Source organism: Leucoraja erinacea, chromosome 13 (assembly GCF_028641065.1).
Source record: "Leucoraja erinacea ecotype New England chromosome 13, Leri_hhj_1, whole genome shotgun sequence".
Lineage (NCBI taxonomy): Eukaryota > Metazoa > Chordata > Chondrichthyes > Rajiformes > Rajidae > Leucoraja > Leucoraja erinaceus.
This window is the reverse complement of record NC_073389.1, coordinates 1,336,612-1,359,651: the sequence shown is the minus strand read 5'-3', so window position 1 is coordinate 1,359,651 and position 23,040 is coordinate 1,336,612. Positions and strand designations below refer to the sequence as shown.

The following is a 23,040-nucleotide window of genomic DNA, read 5'->3' as shown; positions in this document are numbered from 1 at the left end:
CCGTAATGAGACGGATGGGATTCACAAGAGGCATCGACCCTAATATAGTGATTATGTAAAGCGTAGCATCATTTCTGTACTGTGTATTAATTAACGTCATAAAGTCCACCGCACGAAAACAGACCATTCGGCCAACTCATCCATGCCGACCAAGATGCCCCATCTGCTCTAGAACTATTTGCCCACATATGGTTTATATTCCTCTAAACATTCCCTATCCTTTCCCATTATTTCCCATTCCTTGCCATTTTTATAGCACAGTTAATGCCCGTCGCCACTCTGCTCCCACGACCCTCACTGCCCCGAATAGTATCACACAAATCATATAACCATATAACCATATAACAATTACAGCACGGAAACAGGCCATCTCGACCCTTCTAGTCCGTGCCGAACACGTATTCTCCCCTAGTCCCATATACCTGCGCTCAGACCATAACCCTCCATTCTCTTCCCATCCATATAACTATCTAATTTATTTTTAAATGACAAAAACGAACCTGCCTCCACCACCTTCACTGGAAGCTCATTCCACACAGCTACCACTCTCTGAGTAAAGAAGTTCCCCCTCATGTTACCCCTAGACTTCAGTCCCGTAATTCTCATGTCATGTCCCCTTGTTTGAATCTTCTCTACTCTCAGTGGGAAAAGCTTTTCCACGTCAACTCTGTCTATCCCTCTCATCATTTTAAAAACCTCTATCTAGTCCCCCCTTAACCTTCTGCGCTCCAAAGAATAAAGCCCTAACTTGTTCAACCTTTCTCTGTAACTTAGTTGCTGAAACCCAGGCAACATTCTAGTAAATCTCCTCTGTACTCTCTCTAAGCTAACATCGAAGCTAACACGCTTTCTTATTTAATTGAATTAATTTTGAGATTCCTGCAATCTCGTCCCCTGCAGAATTTCCCAAGCAAGCTATGAATCGAATGATCAGTATGCGTGAATGGGGGCAAATTAACACCAATTCCGTACAAAGAAGGAACTGCAGGTGCCGATTTACAACAAAAAAGAGACGGAGTGTTGGAGTGACAGTGTCTCTGAAGAACAGGACAGGTGATATTTCAGATCGACCCAAAGCGTCGCCTGTCCATGTCTCCAGAGATGTTGCCTCATTTGCCCAGTTACTCCAACAATTTGCGCATTTTTGTTTTCAACCCAATTCCGTCCTTTTTCCACTAGTTTCGCCTGTGTTTTTGTAGGACGTTCTACGATGGGCCTTTTCCCGGAATCCAGCAATATCCAAGTTTATATCACATTCCCGTCAATAGAAAATAGACAATACGTGCAGGAGTACGCCATTCGGCCCTTCGAGCTAGCAGCGCCATTCACTGTCATCATGGCTGATCATCCCCAATCAGTACCCAGTTCCTGCCGACTCCCCATATCCCCTGACTCCGCTATCTTTGAGAGCCCTATCTAGCTCTCTCTTGAAAGCATCCTGAGATGCTGCCTCCACCGCCCTCTGAGGCAGAGAATTCCACAGACTCACCGCTCTCTGTGAGAAAAAAGTGTTTCCTGGTCTCCGTTCTAAATGGCTTGAACTGTGGCTCCTGGTTCTGGACTCCCCCAACATTGGGGCCATGTTCCCTGCCTCTAGCGTGTCCAAACCCTTACCAATCTTATATGTTTCAATGAGATATCTTCCCATACTTCTAAACTCCAGAGTGTACAAGCCCAGCTGCTCCATTCTCTCAGCATTTGACAGTCCCGCCATCCCGGGAATTAACCTTGTAAACCTACGCTGCACTCCCTCAATAGCAAGAATGTGCTTCCTCAAATTAGGGGACCAAAACTGCATACAATACTTACTAGGGCTCTGTACAACTACAGAATGACCTCTTTGCTCCTATATCCGATTCCTCGTGTTCTAAAGGCCAACATGCCATTCGCTTTCTTCACTGCCTGCTGTACCTGCATGCTTACTTTCGTAGACTGATGAACAAGGACCCCCGATCCTGTTGTACTTCCCCTTTTCCCAACTTGACACCATTTAGATATTAGACATCGTTTGATCTTTCTGAGTTGCATTCGGTCTGTAGAGAGCAGGGATGGTTGTGTTGTCTTGGACTAGATGTCGGGGTAGCTGGCAGTGATCAGACTGGATCTCCAGCGTTTCTTGTAGATATTCCAGTGGGGGACATGAACGTCTTCAGAATGGGGAGTCCATCTTCTCGTTACATTTCTCTGCCTGCTGTTAGTTCACAAAGTGTCCACTTCTGTGCAAAGTTGCCTTTATATCTAATCAGGATGCATTAAAACATTGATTCAAAGCATCGCTCATCGATGTTCATCGATCAATTGGATAGATATGCATGGAATTGGATAATATGGATGAAGGGAATGGAATGGTCTGAGCGCAGGTCGCTCATCGGGGATGTTCTCGGCACGGACTAGATGAGATGCCTGGCCCGTGCTGTAATTGTTACTCCACAGATACTTAGTGTGTGTGGTACTTACTTAGTGTGTGATTTTGTAAACCAGCATCTGCCGTTCCTTGTGTCTACAAGACTTTTAGCCGTGAGTCAGAACAGCCAAATGCTACAAATTTATGAATGATTAATCAACAATAACATGCAACAGATAATATTTTTCAACAAAATGATATTTCGTTCTACATATTCATATGTGATATTCATAAAACCACAGGTCCGTAATCATCTTCCAGTCGCCTTTCCTACATTTTAGCTTCCCTGCATTGTGAGTGTAAATCTTTACATCCCCGACAACATAGGTTTGAAAAAGAAAGATGCTGACACAGGGACCTGCAGATGCTGCAATCTTGAGTAAAAACACAAAGTGATGGAGGAACTCAGCGGGCCAGGCGGCATCTGTGGAGGGAATGGACAGGCAACTTTTCAGGTTGGACCAATAGACAATAGACAATAGGTGCAGGAGTAGGCCATTCGGCCCTTCGAACCAGCACCGCCGTTCAATGTGATCAGGCTAATCATCCAGAATCAGTACCTCGTTCCTGCCTTCTCCCCATATCCCTTGACTTTAAGTCCCCATATCCCCATATCTTTAAGATATCCCCATATCTTTAAGAGCCATATATATAGCTCTCTCTTGAAGGTATCCAGAGAACCGGCCTCCACCGCCGTCTGAGGCAGAGAATTCCACAGACTCACAACTCTATTCTTCAGACAAACCAGTGTGGACAATTTCAGGGAAGCGACACTTCGAGATCCTGTGTGGTCATGAAAATACTTCCTTACCTCCATCTCAATTCTAATATAAAACACCATTCCATTTGCCTTGCTGATTACTTAATACATCTGTAATCAGTCTCTGTATTTGCAGTGCATTCAGAGAGTATTCAGACCCCTTCATCTTTTCCACATTTTGTTACATTACAGCCTTATTTTAAAATGGATTAAATTCTTTTTTTTATCATCAATCTACACACAATACCACAGAATGAAGAAATTAAAACAGGTGCTTAGACATTTTTGCAAAGTAATTTAAAAGAATTAACTGAAATATTACATTTACATAAGTATTCAGACCCTTTGCTAAGACACTCAAAATTGAGCTTAGGTTCATCCTGTTTCCATTGATTATCCTTGAGATGTTTCTACAACTTGATTATAGTCCACCAGTGGTAAATAAAATTGACTGTACATGATTTGGAAAGACACACACCTGTGTATATAAGGTCCCACAGTTGACAGTGCACAAACCAGGCCATGAAGATGAAGGAATTGTCTGTAGACCTCCGAGACACAGATCTGGGGAAGGGTATTAAACAATTTCTGCAGCATTGCAGGTCCCGAAGAGCACAGTGGCCTCGGTCATTCTTAAATGGAAGAACTTTGGAACCACCAGGACTCTTCATAGAGCTGGCTGCCTGGCCAAACTGAGCAATCGGGGGAGAAGGGCCTTGGTCAGGAGGTGAACAAGAACCTGATGGTCACTCTGACAGAGCTCCAGAGTTCCTCTGTGGAGATAGGAGAACCTTCCAGAGGGACAACTATATCTGCTGCACTCCACCAATCAGGCCTTTATGGTAGAGTGGCCAGACAGAAGCCACTTCTCAGTAAAAGGCATATCACAGCCCATTTGAAGTTTGCTGAAAGGCATGAGAACCAAGATTCTCTGGTCTGATGAAACCAAGATTGAACTCTTTGGCCTGAATGCCAAGCGTCACGTCTGGAGGAAATCACCTGGCCAATACCATACCTATGGTGAAGCACGGTGGTGGCAGCATCATGCTGTGGGGATGTTTTTCAGCGGCAGGAACTGGGAGACCAGTCAGGATCGAGGGAAAGATGAACGGAGCAAAGTACAGAGAGATCCTTGATGAAAACCTGCTCCAGAGCGTTCTGGATCTCAGACTGGAGCGGAGGTTCACCTTCCAACAGGACAACGACCCTAAGCACACAGCCAAGACAACGCAGGAATGGCTTTGTGACAAGTCTGTGAGTGTCCTTGAGTGGCCCAGCCAGACCCGGACAGGTACCTAATTGAACATCTCTGGAGGGATTTGAAAATAGCTGTGCATCGACGCTCCCCATCCAACCTGACAGAGCTTGAGAGGATCCGCAAAGAGGAATGGGATAAATTACCCAAATACAGGTATGCCAAGCTTGTAGCGTCATACCCAAGAAGACTTGAGGCTGTAATCACTGCCAAAGGTGCCTCAACAAAGTACTGAGTGAAGGGTCTGAATATTTATGTAAATGTGATATTTCAGTTATTTATTTTTAATTACTTTGCAAACATTTCTAAACACCTGTTTTTGCTTGCTTTTTTATTATGGGGTACTGTGTATAGATTGAAGTTTAAAAAATGAATTTAATCCATTTTAGAATAAGGTTGTAACAAAATAAAATGTGGAAAAAGTGAAGGGGTCTGAATATTTTCTGAATGCACTGTAAGAGTGATCGTATCATCCAGCACAGAAAGGCCCTTCGGCCCAACCTGCCCATGCCGACCAAGATGCCACATCTACACTAGTACCACCCGCCCACATTTGGTCCATTACCCTCTAAACGTTTCCTATCCATGTACCTGTCCAAATGAAACAAGAAGTTACAGATACTGCTTTACAAAAAAAAGAAATAAATGCCAGAGTAAATCAGCGGGTCAGGCAGAATCTCTGGTGAACATGGATGGGTGACATTTCAGATCAGGACCGTTTCATCAGTCTGAAGAAAGGTCCTGACCCAAAACATCACCCATCCATGTTCACCAGAGATTCTGCCTGACTGACTGAGTTACTCCAGCGCTTTGTGTCATCATTTGAATGTTATTGTTGTACCTGTCACAACTACCTCCTTTTGCAGCTTGTTCATATACTCATCACCCTCTGTGTGAAAATGTTGCCCCTCAGGATCTTATTACATTTTGCCTCTCTCACCTTAAACCTATGTCCTCTCATCTTGATATCCCAGCCCTGGGTAAAAGACTCGGTGCATTCACTCGACCTGTACCTTTGTACATGGACTAAAAGAGATGGCTTGGTAGCACAGTGGTAGAGTTGTTGCCTTAAAGTGCCAGAGGCCCGGGTTCGATCCTGACTATGTGTGCGGAGTTTGCACGTTCACCCCATGACTGCATGGGGTTTCTCCGGGTGCTACGGTTTTCTCCCACATTCCAAAGGCATACAAGTTTGTCGGTTAATTGACTTTGATAACATTTGTAAATCGTTCCTGGTGTGTAGGATAGCACCAGTGTACCGGGATCGCTGACTCGGTGGGCCGAAGGGCCTGTTTCCTCGTTGTACCTCTAAACTCAACTGAAAGTTTTAAAACTTAACATGTTGAAAAGCCAGAATTGGAGATGCACAGAATGATCGGAGGTTTCCAGGAATAAAGGAGGTAGCCAAAATAGGGAAAGGCAAGACAATGAAAAATGTTGAAAGCAAAGATGGAAGTTGGCAATTTGAGATATCGCTGGTGTAACAGCCAATATAGTCACCATGCACAGGTATGATGTCCAAATAGGACCTGGGAAAAAACTAGGACTTGCACAGCAAAAGTACAAAGCTTTTTAGTGAGCTTAGCCCAAGACATTGATGCAGGAAGCTAGCCAAGAGGAGATTGGAATAATTCAGGTACATTTCCAGGCTAATAATGGTGTTTAAATAATCGTGGATATGTAATCCATGTAGGATGGAGATGAGTGTTACCAGGTGTGTGCGACAAGTTGGGATTGGTGATGGAGAGGAGATGTGTTCGAAGCTTGGCTCAAAGTCAAACTGGATCTCTTCAGCCTCAGTGAGGGAGAGGTGGAGTAACTATCATCAGAGAAGATAGTTTGTGGCACGTTCAAGGCAGAGACAAAGCTCTTTGATTAGAGAATTTTCTGTTTGTTCAATACTCGATTTTCAACAAGGTCGTGGATAGTGGAGGGATAAAGAGAAGGAGTGGCGAAGTCTGGTTCAACGTATGTTTGTAAATGCTAACATTTACAAATATAGCAACCTATGTTTGTAATGCCTTGGAACAATGGTACTGGGGATGTAACACATGCACAGGATATAGAACTTGCTAAGTGTAACTCTTGGCAGGACCCAGGTAAGTATGGGGTGTGGGCAAGGGGGATAGAACCTATCACAATTCATTCTCTAGCTATGAATGGATAGAGAGCAATCACATAAAGACCATCTAATTCACCTTGGCACAGAAAATTGGCACATTGGCAGAAGATGGTATGGTCTTCAAAGTAAATACATTCACATATATTAAAAGCGTGCTTTTTAGGATTGTTCCAGTTTTATGTAACTTGTGGTAAAACAGATAGGGGAGCAGAAGAAGGGTTAGTCTAACATGGATAGTTAATTAGAAAGTGACTTGAATTTTGGGGAAAACGCACTTGTTCATGAGGCTCGATAGTTTGCATGCTCACCTTTTAAGGGAGTTAAGAAGTATTGAAACAATGAAGTTTTAAATGTGCATTTTACAGAGATAACTGGAAGCAAAGGACCCAAAACTACAGGACGTTTTAAAGAAATCCAATTTCTGTTTAAAATTAAAAAGTAGAAATAGAAGGACAGATATAATGTCAAGATGAAGAATGTGAGTGTAGAATAAGGTTCAAATGTTAGGGAGGAGTAAGAGAAATGTCAAGCATTTGTGAAAATCCAACTGATTTATAATAGCTGATCCAACTGATTTATAACATTCATCCCACAAAAAGTGTCACACCATTCACCAAACAGTGTCACATCATCAACAAAACTGTGTCACACCATTCATCAAACAGTGTCACATCATCAACAAAACGGTGTCACACCATCAATGAAACAGTGTCACACCATCAACAAAACAGTCACACCATTGTGAAACAGTGTTGCACCATCAACTACACAGTATCATTCCATCAATGAAACAGTGTCACATCATCAACAAACAGTGTCACACCATCGTGAAACAGTGACGCACCATCAACTAAACTGTGTCACACCATCATTTAACAACATCACATAATCACCAAACAGTTTCTCCGAGTATTTGATTTTTCGAGGAATCTTGCTGTGCACAGATTGCCTGTTTTGTCTTGGTCTTATTACATTATTACCCTTACAAGCACTTTGGAACACTGTGAGTTAATGTTTCAGAAGTGGAGGGAGGAAGGGGAAAACCTTAAAGAAATGAAAATTACAGACAGGGCAGTCACTGACAGGCCGAGAGAGCTAAAGGAAATTAAAGTACAAAAGCTGGATGGACCAATACAAGTATACTTAAAAAATGGTTAGGGAAATTGATCATGTCATGGTTTCAGGAGATTATTAGAAACAGGATTAATGCCTGAAGTTTTGAAAGTAACAAATGTGAAACACATTTTTAAGAAGGTGCATTGGGACTGCTACATTTTTGTGTTTCTTTTATCCTTTATATTCAAGGTATTTTTAGATTCATTCTCCAAACTGCTCATGAGTTGTAGTCAGCTCTGTTCCAGAGAATGTTTTATCTACCCTGAGCTAAAAGTCAAATGAAGCCTGGACATCGTGAGCAACACTCAGACGATATATGTCAGCTACTGGGTTAATCACGTGCTGTAAAAGGACCCTCAATGTCGGAACAGTCTGCATAATTTACCTGCTTTAATTGACAAATATACATATTAAATAGCAATTGAACAGCATGTAGTGGTATTAATGCATTTATTTTGTACAATAGCTATCACATTCCTTTATTAACAGCCAAATAGTTTATGGTTTACTAATACCACGCTAAATTAATTTTTCCTCGTGATGATTATACAACATTTCTGTTGCTTTTAGCTCATTAACCATCATTAATCTCATTAGCTCTTCTTGGAAGTTTCAGACTAATTCATCCATGAGACTCCAGCCAAGCTAATCCATTTCAAAAAGACAGGCCATTAAGTAACTTCAGACTGAAGCCTAGCAGATCCTAATGACTCCATTCAGCATGGAAATTGAACAAAGTACATCTGTGGAGCTGAGTGACTTAGACAGACCTTTCTCCTGTTCTCCTCTAGTTCAACATTACAAGGTTCTACTAAAAGTAGGCTGAAATATTATTAAGCATTGATCTGGAAGAAGGACAAACAAAATTCACAAATGTTTGTGGTACGGACGATTTGGGAAATAACCTAACACTAATATTAGAAGATAGCCTGGAAAAGGCATAGATAGAGTAGACAGCCACAACATTTTCCCCAGAGTGGAAATGTCAAAGACTAGAGGATTTCATAACAAGCGGATTTCAGTATAGGAGTAGAGAGGTTCTTCTGCAGTTGTATAGGGCTCTGGTAAGACCACATCTGGAGTATTGTGTACAGTTTTGGTCTCCTAATTTGAGGAAGTGCAGTGTGGGTTCATGAGATTGATCGCTGGGATGACGGGACAGTCATATGAGGAAAGATTGAAAAGACTAGGCTTGTATTCACTGGAGTTTAGAAGGATGAGGGGGGATCTTATGGAAACATATAAAATTATAAAAGGACTGGACAAGCTAGATGCAGGAAAAATGTTCCCAATGTTGGGCGAGTCCAGAACCAGGGGCCACAGTCTTAGAATAAAGGGGAGGCCATTTAAGACTGAAGTGAGAAAAAAAAATGTCACCCAGTGAGTTGTGAATTTGTGGAATTCCCTGCCACAGAGGGCAGTGGAGGCCAAGTCACTGGATGGATTTAAGAGGGAGTTAGATAGAGCTCTAGGTGCTAGTGGAGTCAAGGGATATGGGGGGAAGGCAGGCACTGGTTATTTATTGGGGACAATCAGCCATGGTCACAATGAATGGCGGTGCTGGCTCAAAGGGCCAAATGGCCTCCTCCTGCACCTATTTTCTATGTTTCTATGTTTCTAGAGGGCATAGATTTATGCTGTATGGGGCAATTATTTTTTTACACAGAAGGTGGTGAGTGCCTGGAATCCACTGCCAGGAGTGGTGTTGGAGGCAACAAGTAATAGTAACATTTAAGAGGCTATTGGACGCATGGATATGTAGGGAATGGAGTGATCTGGACATGTGCAGGCAGAGAAGCTTAGCTTAACTTGGCATCACATTCAGCATGAACAGTGTGGGCTGAAGGGCCTGTTCTCGTTGTGTACTGTTCAAACTTTTATGTTCTAAAAGAAGACAACGTTACACACGAAGTAGCTTCCATGACCTTAGAGATAGCTACGTGTGTTGCAGTCAATGAAGTATGACTTTTTCAAAGTGCGGTTATTATTAAAATGTAGGATTCTCTCAGCCGTTTTGTAGTTTCATAAATGACAATGGGGCAGCAATCAAGCAATCTGTCCTCAGTGATGTTGCCCGAGATGTTGATAGAAGCCTGCTCACCTGAGTGGCTGCATTTAAAGCTCCATCTGAAGGAAAGCACCAGTACAGAATAGAGTGCAAAGGACTGGCGCATCAGCCTGATGTTTCTGGAGTGGACCATGTTCGGAGTCAGTGAAAGTACTGGAGTAACTCAGTTGGTCAGGCACAGACTTACTCCAGCACTCTGTGTCTTTTTGTTTTATAAACCAGATTCTGCAATTCCTTGAGTGCATCTCCATAGAACAGTATCTCCATTATAAAATGATGAGAGGCATAAATAGGGTAGACAGTCAGAATATTTTATAGACACAAAATGCTGGATTAACTCAGTGAGACAGGCAGCATCTCTGGAGAGGAATGGGTGACGTTTTGGATCGAGACTCATCTTCAGACCAGATTCAGTCAGAAACATCATATGGATGTGTGAGGAATGGAGGGATTGGGTCATGTGCAAGCAGATACGTGACGGTATTGGCATCATGTTCAGCACAGATACTGTGTTCTGTGCTATAACGGTACAGCACAGGAACAGGCCCTTCGGCCCGCAATGTCCCTGCCGAACATGATGCCCTGTTAAACTGATCTCCTCTGCATGTATGATCCATATCCCTCCTCCATTCCCTGCATATCCATGTGTCTATCCAAAAGCTTCTTAAACACCACTATCAGATATGCCTTCACCACGACCCCTGGCACCCAACACTCGATGTAAAAAACACCCCTTTACATTTTGCCCCTCTCACCTTTTAGTCTTTTACATTTTCACCATTGGGAAAAGATTTTGAATGTCGAGCCTATGTATGCCTCTCGTAATTTTCTATACTTCAAGGATGGAGGTGGAGGCAGGTTCGGTTTTATCATATAAATATTAATTGGATAGGTATATGGACGGGAATGGAATGGAGGGTTATGGTCTGAGTGCAGGTAGATGGGACTAGGGGGAAATAAGTGTTCGGTACGGACTTGAAGGGCCGAGATGGCCTGTTTCCGTGCTGGAATTGTTATATGGTTATATGGTTATACGGATATAAGCATGCTTCCAGCCACGTTCTAATTGATGTGTAGATAGAATGGTTCCATCATGGGACAGCAATGAAAAGCCCCAGGCAGGGAGTTTTAGTCTTGGGGCAGAAGTTAATCTATTGGACTTTCCATGGTCACATTAAAACACAGAATGGGGCGGTGGTGGGATTTAAATACCATAAAACACGCAGACCAATATTTGTAAGTAGTTTGGAAAGACGACTGGAATATATGATGCATCAAGAATTGATCGGGTAGATCCACAGAGTCTCTTGTCCAGAGTGGGGAGATCGAGAACCGGGGAACGTAGGATTTTTGTGAGGGGATAAAGATTTAATAGGAATCTGAGGGTTAACTTTTTCACGCAGAGGGTGGTGGGTGTACAGAACGAGCTGTCAGTGGAGGTAGTTGCGGCAGGAGGCATCGCAATATTAAAGAAACATTTGGACAGATACATGAATAGGACATGTAGACGATGTAGGCAAAACTCAGGCAGGGAGGACTAGCATAGATGGGACATGTCTGTCGTTGTAGGCCAGTTGGGACAAAGGGCTGTATGACTGTAAGACAAATGCATGGTGATTGCACCCGGACACAACACAATGATGCTGGAAATAGGCTGACATCAACAACAGACTGTATGATGACATTGGGGAAGATTAGTTGGGTCTGATACAGAGATGTGTAAAGGAGAGCATTTGAAAGCAAGCACCAGAAGGTGATAAGATGAGTACACAAACCCCCCATGTCCTGTTCAATTGTGCAACCATGAATCTAGGAACTATGGATCAAAGTCCCATTCTAGATGTTGGAGAACACAATCAAAAGCTAAAACCAAGTGTAGCATGGAAGAATGGTGCTTTGTACAAGGTACCACCTTTCAGATGGAGTCATAGGCCTGTTCAGAATGGAGTCTGGCCCTTTGACCCAGCTTGTCCATGCCAACCAATTGGCATGTGAGGTTAGTCCCATTTGCCTGCATTTGACCCAGAGCCCTCCAAACCCTTCCTTTGTATATATTTATCCAAATGCCTTTAATTTGCTTTCTTATTTTTAATTCCAAATAATCCGTAATGTTAAGGCCTGTTTTCCTCTGAAATATAAAAGAACCCTGGCTAATATTTTATCTTGAGATGAATACCTAAGAATAGATTGTCATTTTGCAACGGTTTGCAAGATCTGCTCAGGCAGAAACATAGAAACATAGAAACATAGAAATTAGGTACAGGAGTAGGCATTCGGCCCTTCGAGCCTGCACCGCCATTCAATATGATCATGGCTGATCATCCAACTCAGTATCCCGTACCTGCCTTCTCTCCATACCCCCTGATCCCCTTAGCCAGAAGGGCCACATCTAACTCCCTCTTAAATATAGCCAATGAACTGGCCTCAACTACCCTCTGTGGCAGAGAGTTCCAGAGATTCACCACTCTCTGTGTGAAAAAAGTTCTTCTCAAGGAACTTCTCGAGGAAGATATTATTCAGGCAATGCTTGAAGATGTAGACACATTATGCCTGGTGTTCAGAGCTTTCATGTAGAAAGAAAATGCACAATGTAGCTATGATCACACAGGAGGTGATGAGCACAACAAGCAAATGTTTCGGGGAGCTGGTATGATAGATGATGTGAAGGCTTTTAAAGAAGGACCTGATGGATAGCAGAAAAAATAGACAATGGGTGCAGGAGTAGGCCATTTGGCCCTTCGAGCCAGCACCGCCATTCACAATCAGTACCCCGTTCCTGCCTTCTCCCCATATCCCTCGACTCCGCTATTTTTAAGAGCCCTATCTAGCTCTCTCTTGAAAGTATCCAGAGAACCTGCCTCCACTAAGGCAGAGAACTCCACAGACTCACAAATCTCTGTGAGGAAAAAGTGTTTCACCGTCTCCGTTCTAAATGGCTTACTCCTTATTCTTGAACTGTGGCCCCTGGTTCTGGACTCCCCCAACATCGGGAACATGTTTCCTGCCTCTAGTGTGTCCAAGCCCTTAACAATCTTAACAATCTTATATGTTTCAATGTAAATACGGCAGATTTACGGGTGGTTTTTACATTAGGTGGGTGCATTTTGTATTGCTCCTGTAACACAACACTGAAATCAAATATTATCTCTTGCAGAACAAACAAAATAGAAAGATAGACACAAAATGCTGGAGTAACTCAGCGGGACAGGCTGCAACTCTGGAGAGTAGGAATGGGTGAGGTTTCAGGTCGAGACCCTTCTTCAGACTGAAGACCCCTCTTGTGTATGAAGATGGGTCTTGAACCATTCCTTCTTTCCGGGGATGCTGCCTGTCCCGCTGAGTTGCTCCAGAATTTTGTATCTATCTTCGGCGTAAGCCAGCATCTGTAGTTATTTCCTAAACAAATTAGAAAGATAAATGTCATTTTTTAAAAATCGATCAAAATAAATGGCTGTATTCCGCCAACAGTCCTTTCACTACATTGTTGCATTAAAATTATGTTTTTCTCAATCGAACACAAAACTGCATAAGGCATCAACTAATACGTATAAGACGTCAAAAAATGGAATATATGACTTCTTCAAATGCTTGTTCAAAAATACTACAGTGATTAGTTATTTAATTTAATGCCGCCTCTTTTAACGTTAAACAGAAATTGCAACAAAGATTGTTCTTGTTTGTTAGAATAAACCTTTACTATTACAACATTTAACAGCTGTTGTGTATAAAATCCAATTTAAGAAATGCACCTTTCTTTGAAAAAGGCAGCAATGTACAACAATCTTATCAGGCAGACCCGTTTTTTTTTTTTCAAATGATAACGATGAAAAAAGTATAGCCAATATTTGATTGTAAAGGTATATCGCAATCTGTTACACCTTCATGAGCGGACACTTTGACCAAATGCTTTCTGAGTTTTCATTTCTTTGTCAGATATTCCGTGTCCAAACTAAGAGTTAACTAAAAGTGGACACAGTTCAAAACTAAATATAGAGTTACTTAGATAAATCTATGTTGTGCCTCAGCAATAATTTTTCTTTATTAAAACACTTTCCCAATAACTTGGGTTTGAACGTATTATTTTCTCAACAGCCAGGACGTGAGGAGCTGGATTTAGAATTTAACTCCTCGCCAAAAATGAACTGCAGCCCGTTGTATATTTATTTTCCCTGCAATTAATTTTGAAAAAAAAACAATGTCAAAATATTAATTGGGGGTAAAATTTCACTTTAGATGTTTTGGAACAGAATGCCTGTATGGAGAAATCGCGAGAGAGGGCTGCTTGCATTAGGCACCTAATTTTGTTTTTGAAGATTCGGTAGGTTAAAGGGGGAAAGGTAAAGCGTGATAAATTGCTCCAAACATCCCAGTTCCTTTCCAATATTGCCAGGGTTTCTGAAATCCTTGCAGGTTGGGCGGCACGGCGGCGCGGCAGTAGAGTTGCTGCCTCACAGAGTCAGAGACCCACTGACGGTACGAAGTATGTACGTTCTCCCCGAGACCGCGTGGGTTTCCTCCTGGTGCTCGGGTTTCCTCCCACACTCCAAAGACATGCAGGGTTGTCGGCTCATTTGTTTCCGCTCATTTGTTCCTAGTGTGTAGGACAGAACTATTGTACGGGGTGATATCTGGTCAGTGCGGATTCAGTGGGCCGAAGGGCCTGTTTCCACGCTGCATCTCTAAACTCAACTAACCTCTTACATAGAAACATAGAAAATAGGTGCAGGAGTAGGCCATTCGGCCCGTCGAGCCTGCACCGCCATTCGATATGATCATGGCTGATCATCCAACTCAGTATCCCATCCCTGCCTTCTCTCCATATCCCCTGATCCCTTTAGCCACAAGGGCCACATCTAACTCCCTCTTAAATATAGCCAATGAACTGGCCTCAACTACCTTCTGTGGCAGAAAATTCCACAGATTCACCACTCTCGGGAAAAAATGATTTTCTCATCTCGGTCCCAAAAGACTTCCCTCTTATCCTTAAACTGTGACCCCCTAGTTTTGGACTTCCCCAACATCGGAAATAATCTTCCTGGAACTAGTTTGTCCAATCCCTTAAGAATTTTGTAAGTTTCTATAAGATCCCCCCTCAATCTTCCCGCAATTCTATAAGATCCCCCCCTCTCCCCGCAATTGTTTAAATATCAAGCTGATTTGTGTCACCGGTTCTTCAAAACCTCCTCACCTCCAATTAAAATATCTGTTGTGCTAAGTAAGACATTGCACCAAAATTATAAACTGCACCCTTAAAGAAATCATGTTGAAAATTGTCTCTTCAATAAAACGTACTTACAGCATACAATCTAGCCATTTCTACGCGAATAAGCGAGATTAAAATACTGCCTCGTCAATGTTATCACAGCAAATGCCCAACAGTCTTTTTAATAGTAGGAAATTTAAAATATGCAGACTGTTCAAAAATATTACATTGAATTTTTTCCGATGTATTACATTAGCTTCGTAATACTGCTTCAGCACTTATTAGTCATAACTATGGCGGTGAAACTATACAACCTCGGAATACTACAAAAAACTGTATTGTGGCAATATATATGAGTGTTTTGTCCTTTCTACCAGATGATGTACAAATTGCATTCGCACCGTGAAAAAGCATCGCACAATTTACACTAGAATAGTTTACAATAAATACTATGGTGCTGTAATTTAAATAGAAATGACACCAATTTCCAAAATACTACGCCCAATGTATAACATGTACTCATGGTACGAATACTGAGATTCAAAAAAATAATCATCAATTCATTCAAGTGCTTCAGATAATTTCAGGCAACGTATTTTCTGCAGAACTCGACTATAACAACTTCGCGTTCTCGCTTAGAATACAAAGTTTGATCACAATTCCAATTATAAAACTCGCCCCAACTGGATGTATACCATTCGCAAGATAACACACTGTAAAACAAGTTAATGTGTCCTAAAATGGAACCTAGCCTCATCTCGAAGATCGCGTTGATCCCACGCAAGATTATTTTAAAAATATTTAATATTTGCTTTAAAAAAGAGCTATGACATTGCCTGTTCCAAATTAAATTAATACAATGGTGTATTGCTAAAGTTGGAGATAGGACGTTAAACTAACGTGTCTCTCCCTCTAAGTAATCCTTCGACAAATATTACACTGAATATATATGTATTATATCGTTCAAGTGGATTTCGAATATCCCTGCAGCATGAGGTGCACTTTTTAAAAAATCGGTCCAAACTACAAAATTGTCCGTTCCCAAATACTCAGGCGCCTTTGCCAATATATACACCCAAAGAAAAATCCCAATCGCTGTTTAAAGACTTTAAACACAAGCCCGATCCAAATATTAGCAGATTTACCTAAATAAATAGCATAATCGACATTATTCCTTCGAAGTATAAAACTGGCATTGAAACAAGGTGCCTACTAAAATATTTAAAATATTATTTCTTTCAATTCTCACGGTTTAAATCCTTGTTCTACTGAGGTGAAACTACTTCTAGAAATGGAGATCGAGGATGCCTTTGGTAAAATATTCCACAGTTGTTCCCAAACTAGAATATTGATCTCAAACTGCATTACATATAATACTAAATGGCGTCCCTACCCAACCGTATGTTAGGTCGAATGTAAAACGTCTTAACTATCGTCCCTTGCAGTGTAACAAAAACAAAACCCCAAAACAAGTTGCGCTGCAAAATATTTATTGTAAATACCTTCCCAATTACATTTGGAGCCGCCAGTCCTCCAGCTTCTTGAATGTTTAGCTAATTCCGAGACTTGGAATTACAAGTAAACTGATCTACTAAATGTAGGCCCTCATATTCGAGATTATTGGTGGCATTGAAGTTTCAGGCACTGAAATACTGGTAAAAATGCAAAAAGAATCGCTTATTCACTCGATGTTTGTAAATGTGAATCGAGAATGGTTCTCAGCAGACATCGGTGCCCGAGGCCCCGGTGTTAATATTAACAATGCTCTAAAAGTTTACAAAGTATACATAGACGCGTACCCGGAGTAAACGGCCATGGAAAAGGTTCCCCGAAGTACCGAGTGTAGAAGACATTTAAACGACGAAGAAAGATTTGTGTTTGCGTTTAGAACTGGCGCTTTAACTACCGGCTCACATCATCTTGCAGCAACAGAGAACTGGAGGTGCTGGTTTATACCAAAGATGGACACACAGTGCTGGAGTAACTCAGCGGGCCAGGCAGCATCTGTGGAGAACATGGATAGGTGACGTTTCGGGTGGGGAGCCTTCCAGAATATTTCATTTGTTTGGGGCTGCCCTTTTCCAATTGTTAAAATTACATTTCACCATTACTGGAAATTGGGCAAAAGTCATTTAATTGAAGCGTGGTTTATTCTGTGTGTGTGTGTGTGTGTGGGTGTGTGGGTGGGTGTGGGGGGGGGGGGGGGTGTGTGAGTGTGAGTGGGAGAGAGAGAGAGGGAGATAGATAGAGAGAGGGAGAGAGAGAGGGGGGGGGGAGAGAAGGATTGAATTGGAGGGCGAATTTCTACACTGACAACGGAACAGCTCTGAGCCCCAAGAGACTGCAGATGCTGTCTTCGGGAGTTCAAAAAAATACAGAGTGCTGGAGTAACTGGACGGGTGGCGCAGCATCTGTGGAGGATATGAAATGGTCGACATTTCAGGTCGGGACCTTTCATCAGCGTGCCCTGTAAAGCACTTTGACCAATAACTCCCCGCAGCCATATTCAACTCCAAATCCCTCTGTCCTTTTTTGAATAATTAGCCAATTCTGAAACATCAATTTCACAGCCTCTGAATTACTAATAAACTGATTTTAGGATCAGCCGTAGGCATTTGTTTCAAAATTAATTCTGCAGAAGAAAGCGAACTCGTGTTGGAACGTAAACAGCAGTCCTCTCTGTAAAAGCAAGTCCTACATGGTCTCAGCAGCAGATTGTATTGTACTTTTCTGCTCATTTTCACTGGCTGAAGCAATATCTGTGGAGGCTCTCGCTGAAAAAGAAAATGTATTCTCCACTTCAGGCGAGAGAGACGCTTTTCCATAACTTTGTAGCACTCGTTCAAATATCCTGTATTTTTTAAATTCAGGATGAGAGTTCGTCGATGCGACGGGGCATATTCTTCTAACCGGTTAACAGGAGGATAACAATCGCCATTTAAGTCGCTACAGTTGTTTTGTTTGTCGAGGAATATTCGTCGCCACCAAGAGCTGAAGTCCCAGGGCTGGCGGGACCCAAAATCCAATGCTTCCCCTACCAGCCAGAAGTGTCGTGCCCGCTCACTTAGCTTCTATACACTCAGAATTATTTTTTTTTTCAAAAAAAATGTCAACGCCAATTCCTTTGCCATTTTAAACGCAGTCCAGAGGCAACTTGGAAATGTGTAATTATCTCCATCGCGAAGCACAAAGGGGCCAAACACCTGTCATTTCGGTGCCGTTACCTGTAGCCCGCGCCTGGGAAACGGTGGACATACACGCCGTCGGAAACGGTACTATTCTGCCAAGCACCAAAGCCGAATTAGGGCCATTTCTGCAGATGGATTTCACTTTTACAACTCAAACAAAAGCCAGAAAGAAGTAAGCAGAGAAACAGTATCATGATTTTAATGGGCATGCCTGCCGCAATCATTTACTTCCCTACACTAATTTAATTGAGTATTATTATTTTATATTAAATCCTAAATGGTGTCATGTGGTAACTCTGACATTGTAGGGACTCCAGGGGTGTTATTTCAGGCGGGGTATGTGACTGCTCGGCGGTGGGACTAAGAGCTAAAACGGGCAGGGAACTTCACCCCGTGTGAAGAGAAGCGCGGTGAATCACAGCGCGCTGGATAGAGGGAACTCAGCGAGACAGGCAAGACCGTCAGGTGCTGTTGCCGCGCTCACACCCCACACTCTGTCTAACTCTCAATTAATTAAAAATCACACAGCGATCGGGGGCTTCTCTGCCCTAAAATACAATTCAGTAAGCAACACGATACAATATAAAAACACATTTTGCAAGGCGTATTGTGAGTCAGATGAAATCATAGTTATATGTATCTTCATTCACAGAAGGTGCACTGGGGAACAGTATACGGCAGGGGTAGAATTACTATTTTATGTCATTCCATAACATGAAAATCACATTTTAATCTTGTTGGGGCTCATGTTCAAATATTTTCTGTGGATTCACTTGGCGATTTAATGATTATAAATCATTTTTGGGCAGAATTTGGATATTGAACTGCGATCATCGCTTCACATTCAGGGGCGAGCGGGGAAAGCTAACGGATTGTACGAAAACTGCCGTGAAACGGGCACGACTGAGAGACTTTAAACGTCTCTGAATTAATTACAATGCAGCGGGCGGGGAGAATTGGTGTTCGAGGGATGTTTCAAATGCAGAACACAGAGGTTTATCAGCAACTCGATATAATATATATGTACATTCTGCAGGGTTTATTCTGCTTCAGGTTAGTTTCGTATCATACACGCTGGGGTGCAATGAAATTGCTTGTTCGCTCGGAGTTTACGAAGCAAGTTTGAGATCTCACATCGGTGCTTGAATGTCATTCAGGTTAGGGACATGCACCACAATTACAACTGGACTCCTCGCCAAGGGAACGACCTCAACAACCCACCAGCCAGCTAGAGGACGGGAAAGAAGTGTTGCCGGTGGGAACGAGTTTTAAAATCTTAACTCTCACCCCACCCGCGACCCGACAACGGCACTACGTAGAAAATCCAGACCACTGCTAGCGGCAACGCGGCGGCACATGACACCCGGCCAAAGGCGTGCACGGCGCCGGTCCCAACGTTTTAAGGCAGAAACTGCGTTTATGTTTTAAAAAACGGAACTGAATATGTGCTTCCCTCTCACGAAAACCCATGCAAGCGGGAACGGGAGAGAGAGAGAGAGAGAGAGAGGGGGGAGGGGGAGGAGGGGTGAGGGGAAATACAAGGTTGGAGAGAGGGAGTTATTTTTACAGAGCATTAACTATTTCCCATGAAGGGTTGTCCGGGTCCCGAGCCACGCGTGTATCGTTCCCTTCTAACGCGTGTGCAGAGCGCGGCTGGAGATACGTTGCCACTAACCAGAGTTGACCTCCATACACTGGCTTGAATCCGCGTTGTCTCCCAGCGCCGGGTCCTGGTTTATACTGTCCACACTCAGTTCCATCGTCTTCTCGCTCCATTCTTGGATTTTCCGCTTTTTATTAGTCCCGATCAGCGCTTCCACGGAGAAGGCGTGGGCCCGTGTACTGAGAGCGGCCGCCGACCGTCTCCTCTCACTCATATTATCCGAGTCGGGTGCGTTCGTTCAGCCGCGCAAATCAAACCCCCAGACTTCTTTCCTCGCAAGGACACCAATGCGAGAGGTTGAGAGGCGGTGTGTGTGTGTGTGTGTGTATGTGTGTGCACTGTAGAAGTTTCCCAAATGGAAACGAAAAGTAACCACAATATTCGTCGACAAATTCGGCCCTTGACTGACGCAGAAAGTTACAGAGGTCCAGAAGTGTTCACATCTCTCTCAGTGCCAGTTAGCATGTCGTTGGCTAGCGGAGAGGAGTTATTGAGTTTATCCTACTTGCCCCCTGCACACTGTCATCTACCCACCCCCGGCTGATTGATGCAAACGTCTGCTCCGTTTTACAGCAGAGGAGAGGTCTGCGTGCCTATCAACTCCTAGCGACCAATGGAAAAGCGACCAGCAACCCGGGATCCAATGACGGACACACACAAAATTTCCATGTCCATCGCCAGCACAATTCCAAAACAAACAACTGTAAATCTGGCCTTGTTTTCCCCTTCGCCCAACACCTTGATCCACAGCGAGCTAAAAAAAACCCACCAACTCCGATTTACAACGGCGGAGAAGTGCAACTTTCTAAAGTCGCTGGGCTGCTAGATTTCAGGCCAACTCTGCACTCAGCGTTCTGTTTTAAAATGGAGTTGAAGTGTTTGGGATGAAGTGTTTGGCAACTGCAACTGCACGGCTTGGTTGGTGTGCTTGAGAATTCAATTAGCAACACATTTAAATGCAATCGGTTTGTTAAATTTCCCCGCTCGTTTCTGGTGGGAATAGATCGCCAAGAAATGCCAATAGTCTGTACAGCGTTCCCCCTGTTGCTGGGCGTCTCGTTCCCATATGTGCATCTCTTCCCCCATAGCCGCCGTGAGATGGGGCAGCAAAGGGAACTGGCAACTGCGGGGATGACCACTGCAAACTACAGCGTCGGAAACACAACAGAAACAACCATGATCATTTTATCCTTGTTAGCGCATCAAAGTCCACTGGGAATTTCACCGGGGGCATTTTTATTTGAATTTGAACGAAGTTGATTGCGGTTTCATAAATCGGATTTTTTTTTTAAAGCAAAATTATAAAATAACATTAGCAAACAAATCGATCTGTCTCACTCCCTCGCTGCCAACATTATAAACAAGGGTCTCGACCCGAAACGTCACCCTTTCCTTCTCTCCAGAGATGCTGCCTGGCCCGCTGAGTTACTCCAGCTTTTTGTGTCTATCTTCAGAAGATTAAAGATAGTTTAGATTATTGAACTCCCTCGTAATTAGGGACAAAGTGTACAACAATATTCAAATGCTGATGTACGTTTTATTAACAGATATTATATATATATATATATATATACAGCTTAAAAATACATAAATAATACATAATGTATATACATTATATACTGTATAATGTATATATATATATACACACATCTATATATATATATATATATATATATATATATATGTGTGAGTACATATAAGCATTTATGCATACTCATATATATCATAAAATACATATTTATATATGTATATTATATCTTATACATTTTAGTTATATATCTATATATATTATATCTTATACATTTTATTTGTTTATCCTGCCGGTAAAACGACATTATGTGTCCACCCTGTTTTAAAGTTGATATCCATTAATGGCATCAGTTTTGATTTAGAGTCACGGAGAGATAGCCCTGTTTAAACATTCACCAGTGTTGAGTTTTGCACCAACGGAAATTAATGGTCGTTCCATTTAAAGCAAATGAGTTGCAAAATAAAATGTTCAACTCATCCTTGATCAGAATGTGTCGCGGGATGTTCAGCTGGCGCCTAGAGAGAACGAAATGAAACAGAAAATGCTGGAAATAGGCGTTTGGTCTGTTCGAATTTGATGTGACCGGGTTACTGGTCCGGGCAAGGCATAGAGAGAGGCGGCGGCGGCGGCGGCGGCACCCACCCGCGCCCTCCCTCGCCCCCCTCCCCCACCCCTCGCCAGCCCCCCCCCACACCAACATACCCCCGTGCATTTGCAAGATTTTCCGCTCGATTTCATTGTTTTAAAGGCTTGCTCTTGAATAACAACGCGATTGAACTTTCGCGAGTTGATTACATTTTCAACATCTTCATCAATGAGGTTTATCAGTTGTATTTTGTGTATTATTCTCTTTTAAATGTTGATTCCAGACTAACTCAGATTCATCTCACAAATGGTGTTTCTAAAGGCGGTTATTAAATAATTGTATTATTAATTGTTATATGATTACCTCTGTGTTATTCCGCGAAATAAGTACATTGCCGGTATATAGGACAATTAATTACGCGTTTTGTTGTAATTGTTGTAATCAAAAAGTAGAGTTAGTTAAACATAAATGAGTCTGAAAAAGGGTCTCTACCCGAAACGTCACCCTTTCCTTCTTTCCATAGATGCTGCCTGTCCCACTGAGTTACTCCAGCGTTTTGTGTCTAAAACATAAACAATATAGTGAAGGCCATGTTAAAATCCTTGTGAATTTGATGACCAATTTGGTATATTGTCGGAAGGAACTGCAGATGCTGGTTTAAACCGTAGACACAAAAAGCTGGAGTAACTCCGCGGGTCAGCCAACACCTCGGGAGAAAGGAATAGGTGTCTGAAGAAGGGTCTCGACCCGATCCGTTACCCATTTATTTTCTCCAGAGATGCTGCCTGTCCCGCTGAGTTACTCCAGGTTTTTTGTGTCTATATCGTGTATGCGTTTAATGATGCGACGTTCTGCCAGTTAGCGCTATCTTCCCGCTGGTCTTTCGCAGATTCGAACCTTTCAATTGACTGCTAGCTAATTCAACATTTTAAATGTTCCCCCTTCCCCCCTCCCACCGCAGATTGGATCGCAGCGGTATTAATGGTGTTCTTCCCGTTCCAAAGAATTATCCTCCGCCTTGGCGCAAGCGGCTGAACAATATTCGGTTTTTCACGGGGAAATTACATGGGTCAGGTAATTGAAATATACAAAATAATGTAGGGACTTTAGGGTAAGTAAAAGCTTAGACTGTATTCAGCACAGT

General features: G+C 42.6%; 1 protein-coding gene across 1 annotated transcript in view; it reads right to left on the bottom strand.

Annotated features, from left to right (window-relative positions):
• The window catches only part of tbx15 (T-box transcription factor 15), a 107,615-nt gene extending 86,773 nt beyond the window's left edge, over positions 1–20,842 (bottom strand). The window contains exon 1 of the mRNA XM_055644260.1: positions 19,792–20,842. Coding sequence (XP_055500235.1) covers positions 19,792–19,993 — 202 coding nt within the window. The 5' untranslated portion in view covers positions 19,994–20,842. The remainder of the gene's footprint in view (positions 1–19,791) is intronic.
• Positions 20,843–23,040: the final 2,198 nt, after the last annotated feature.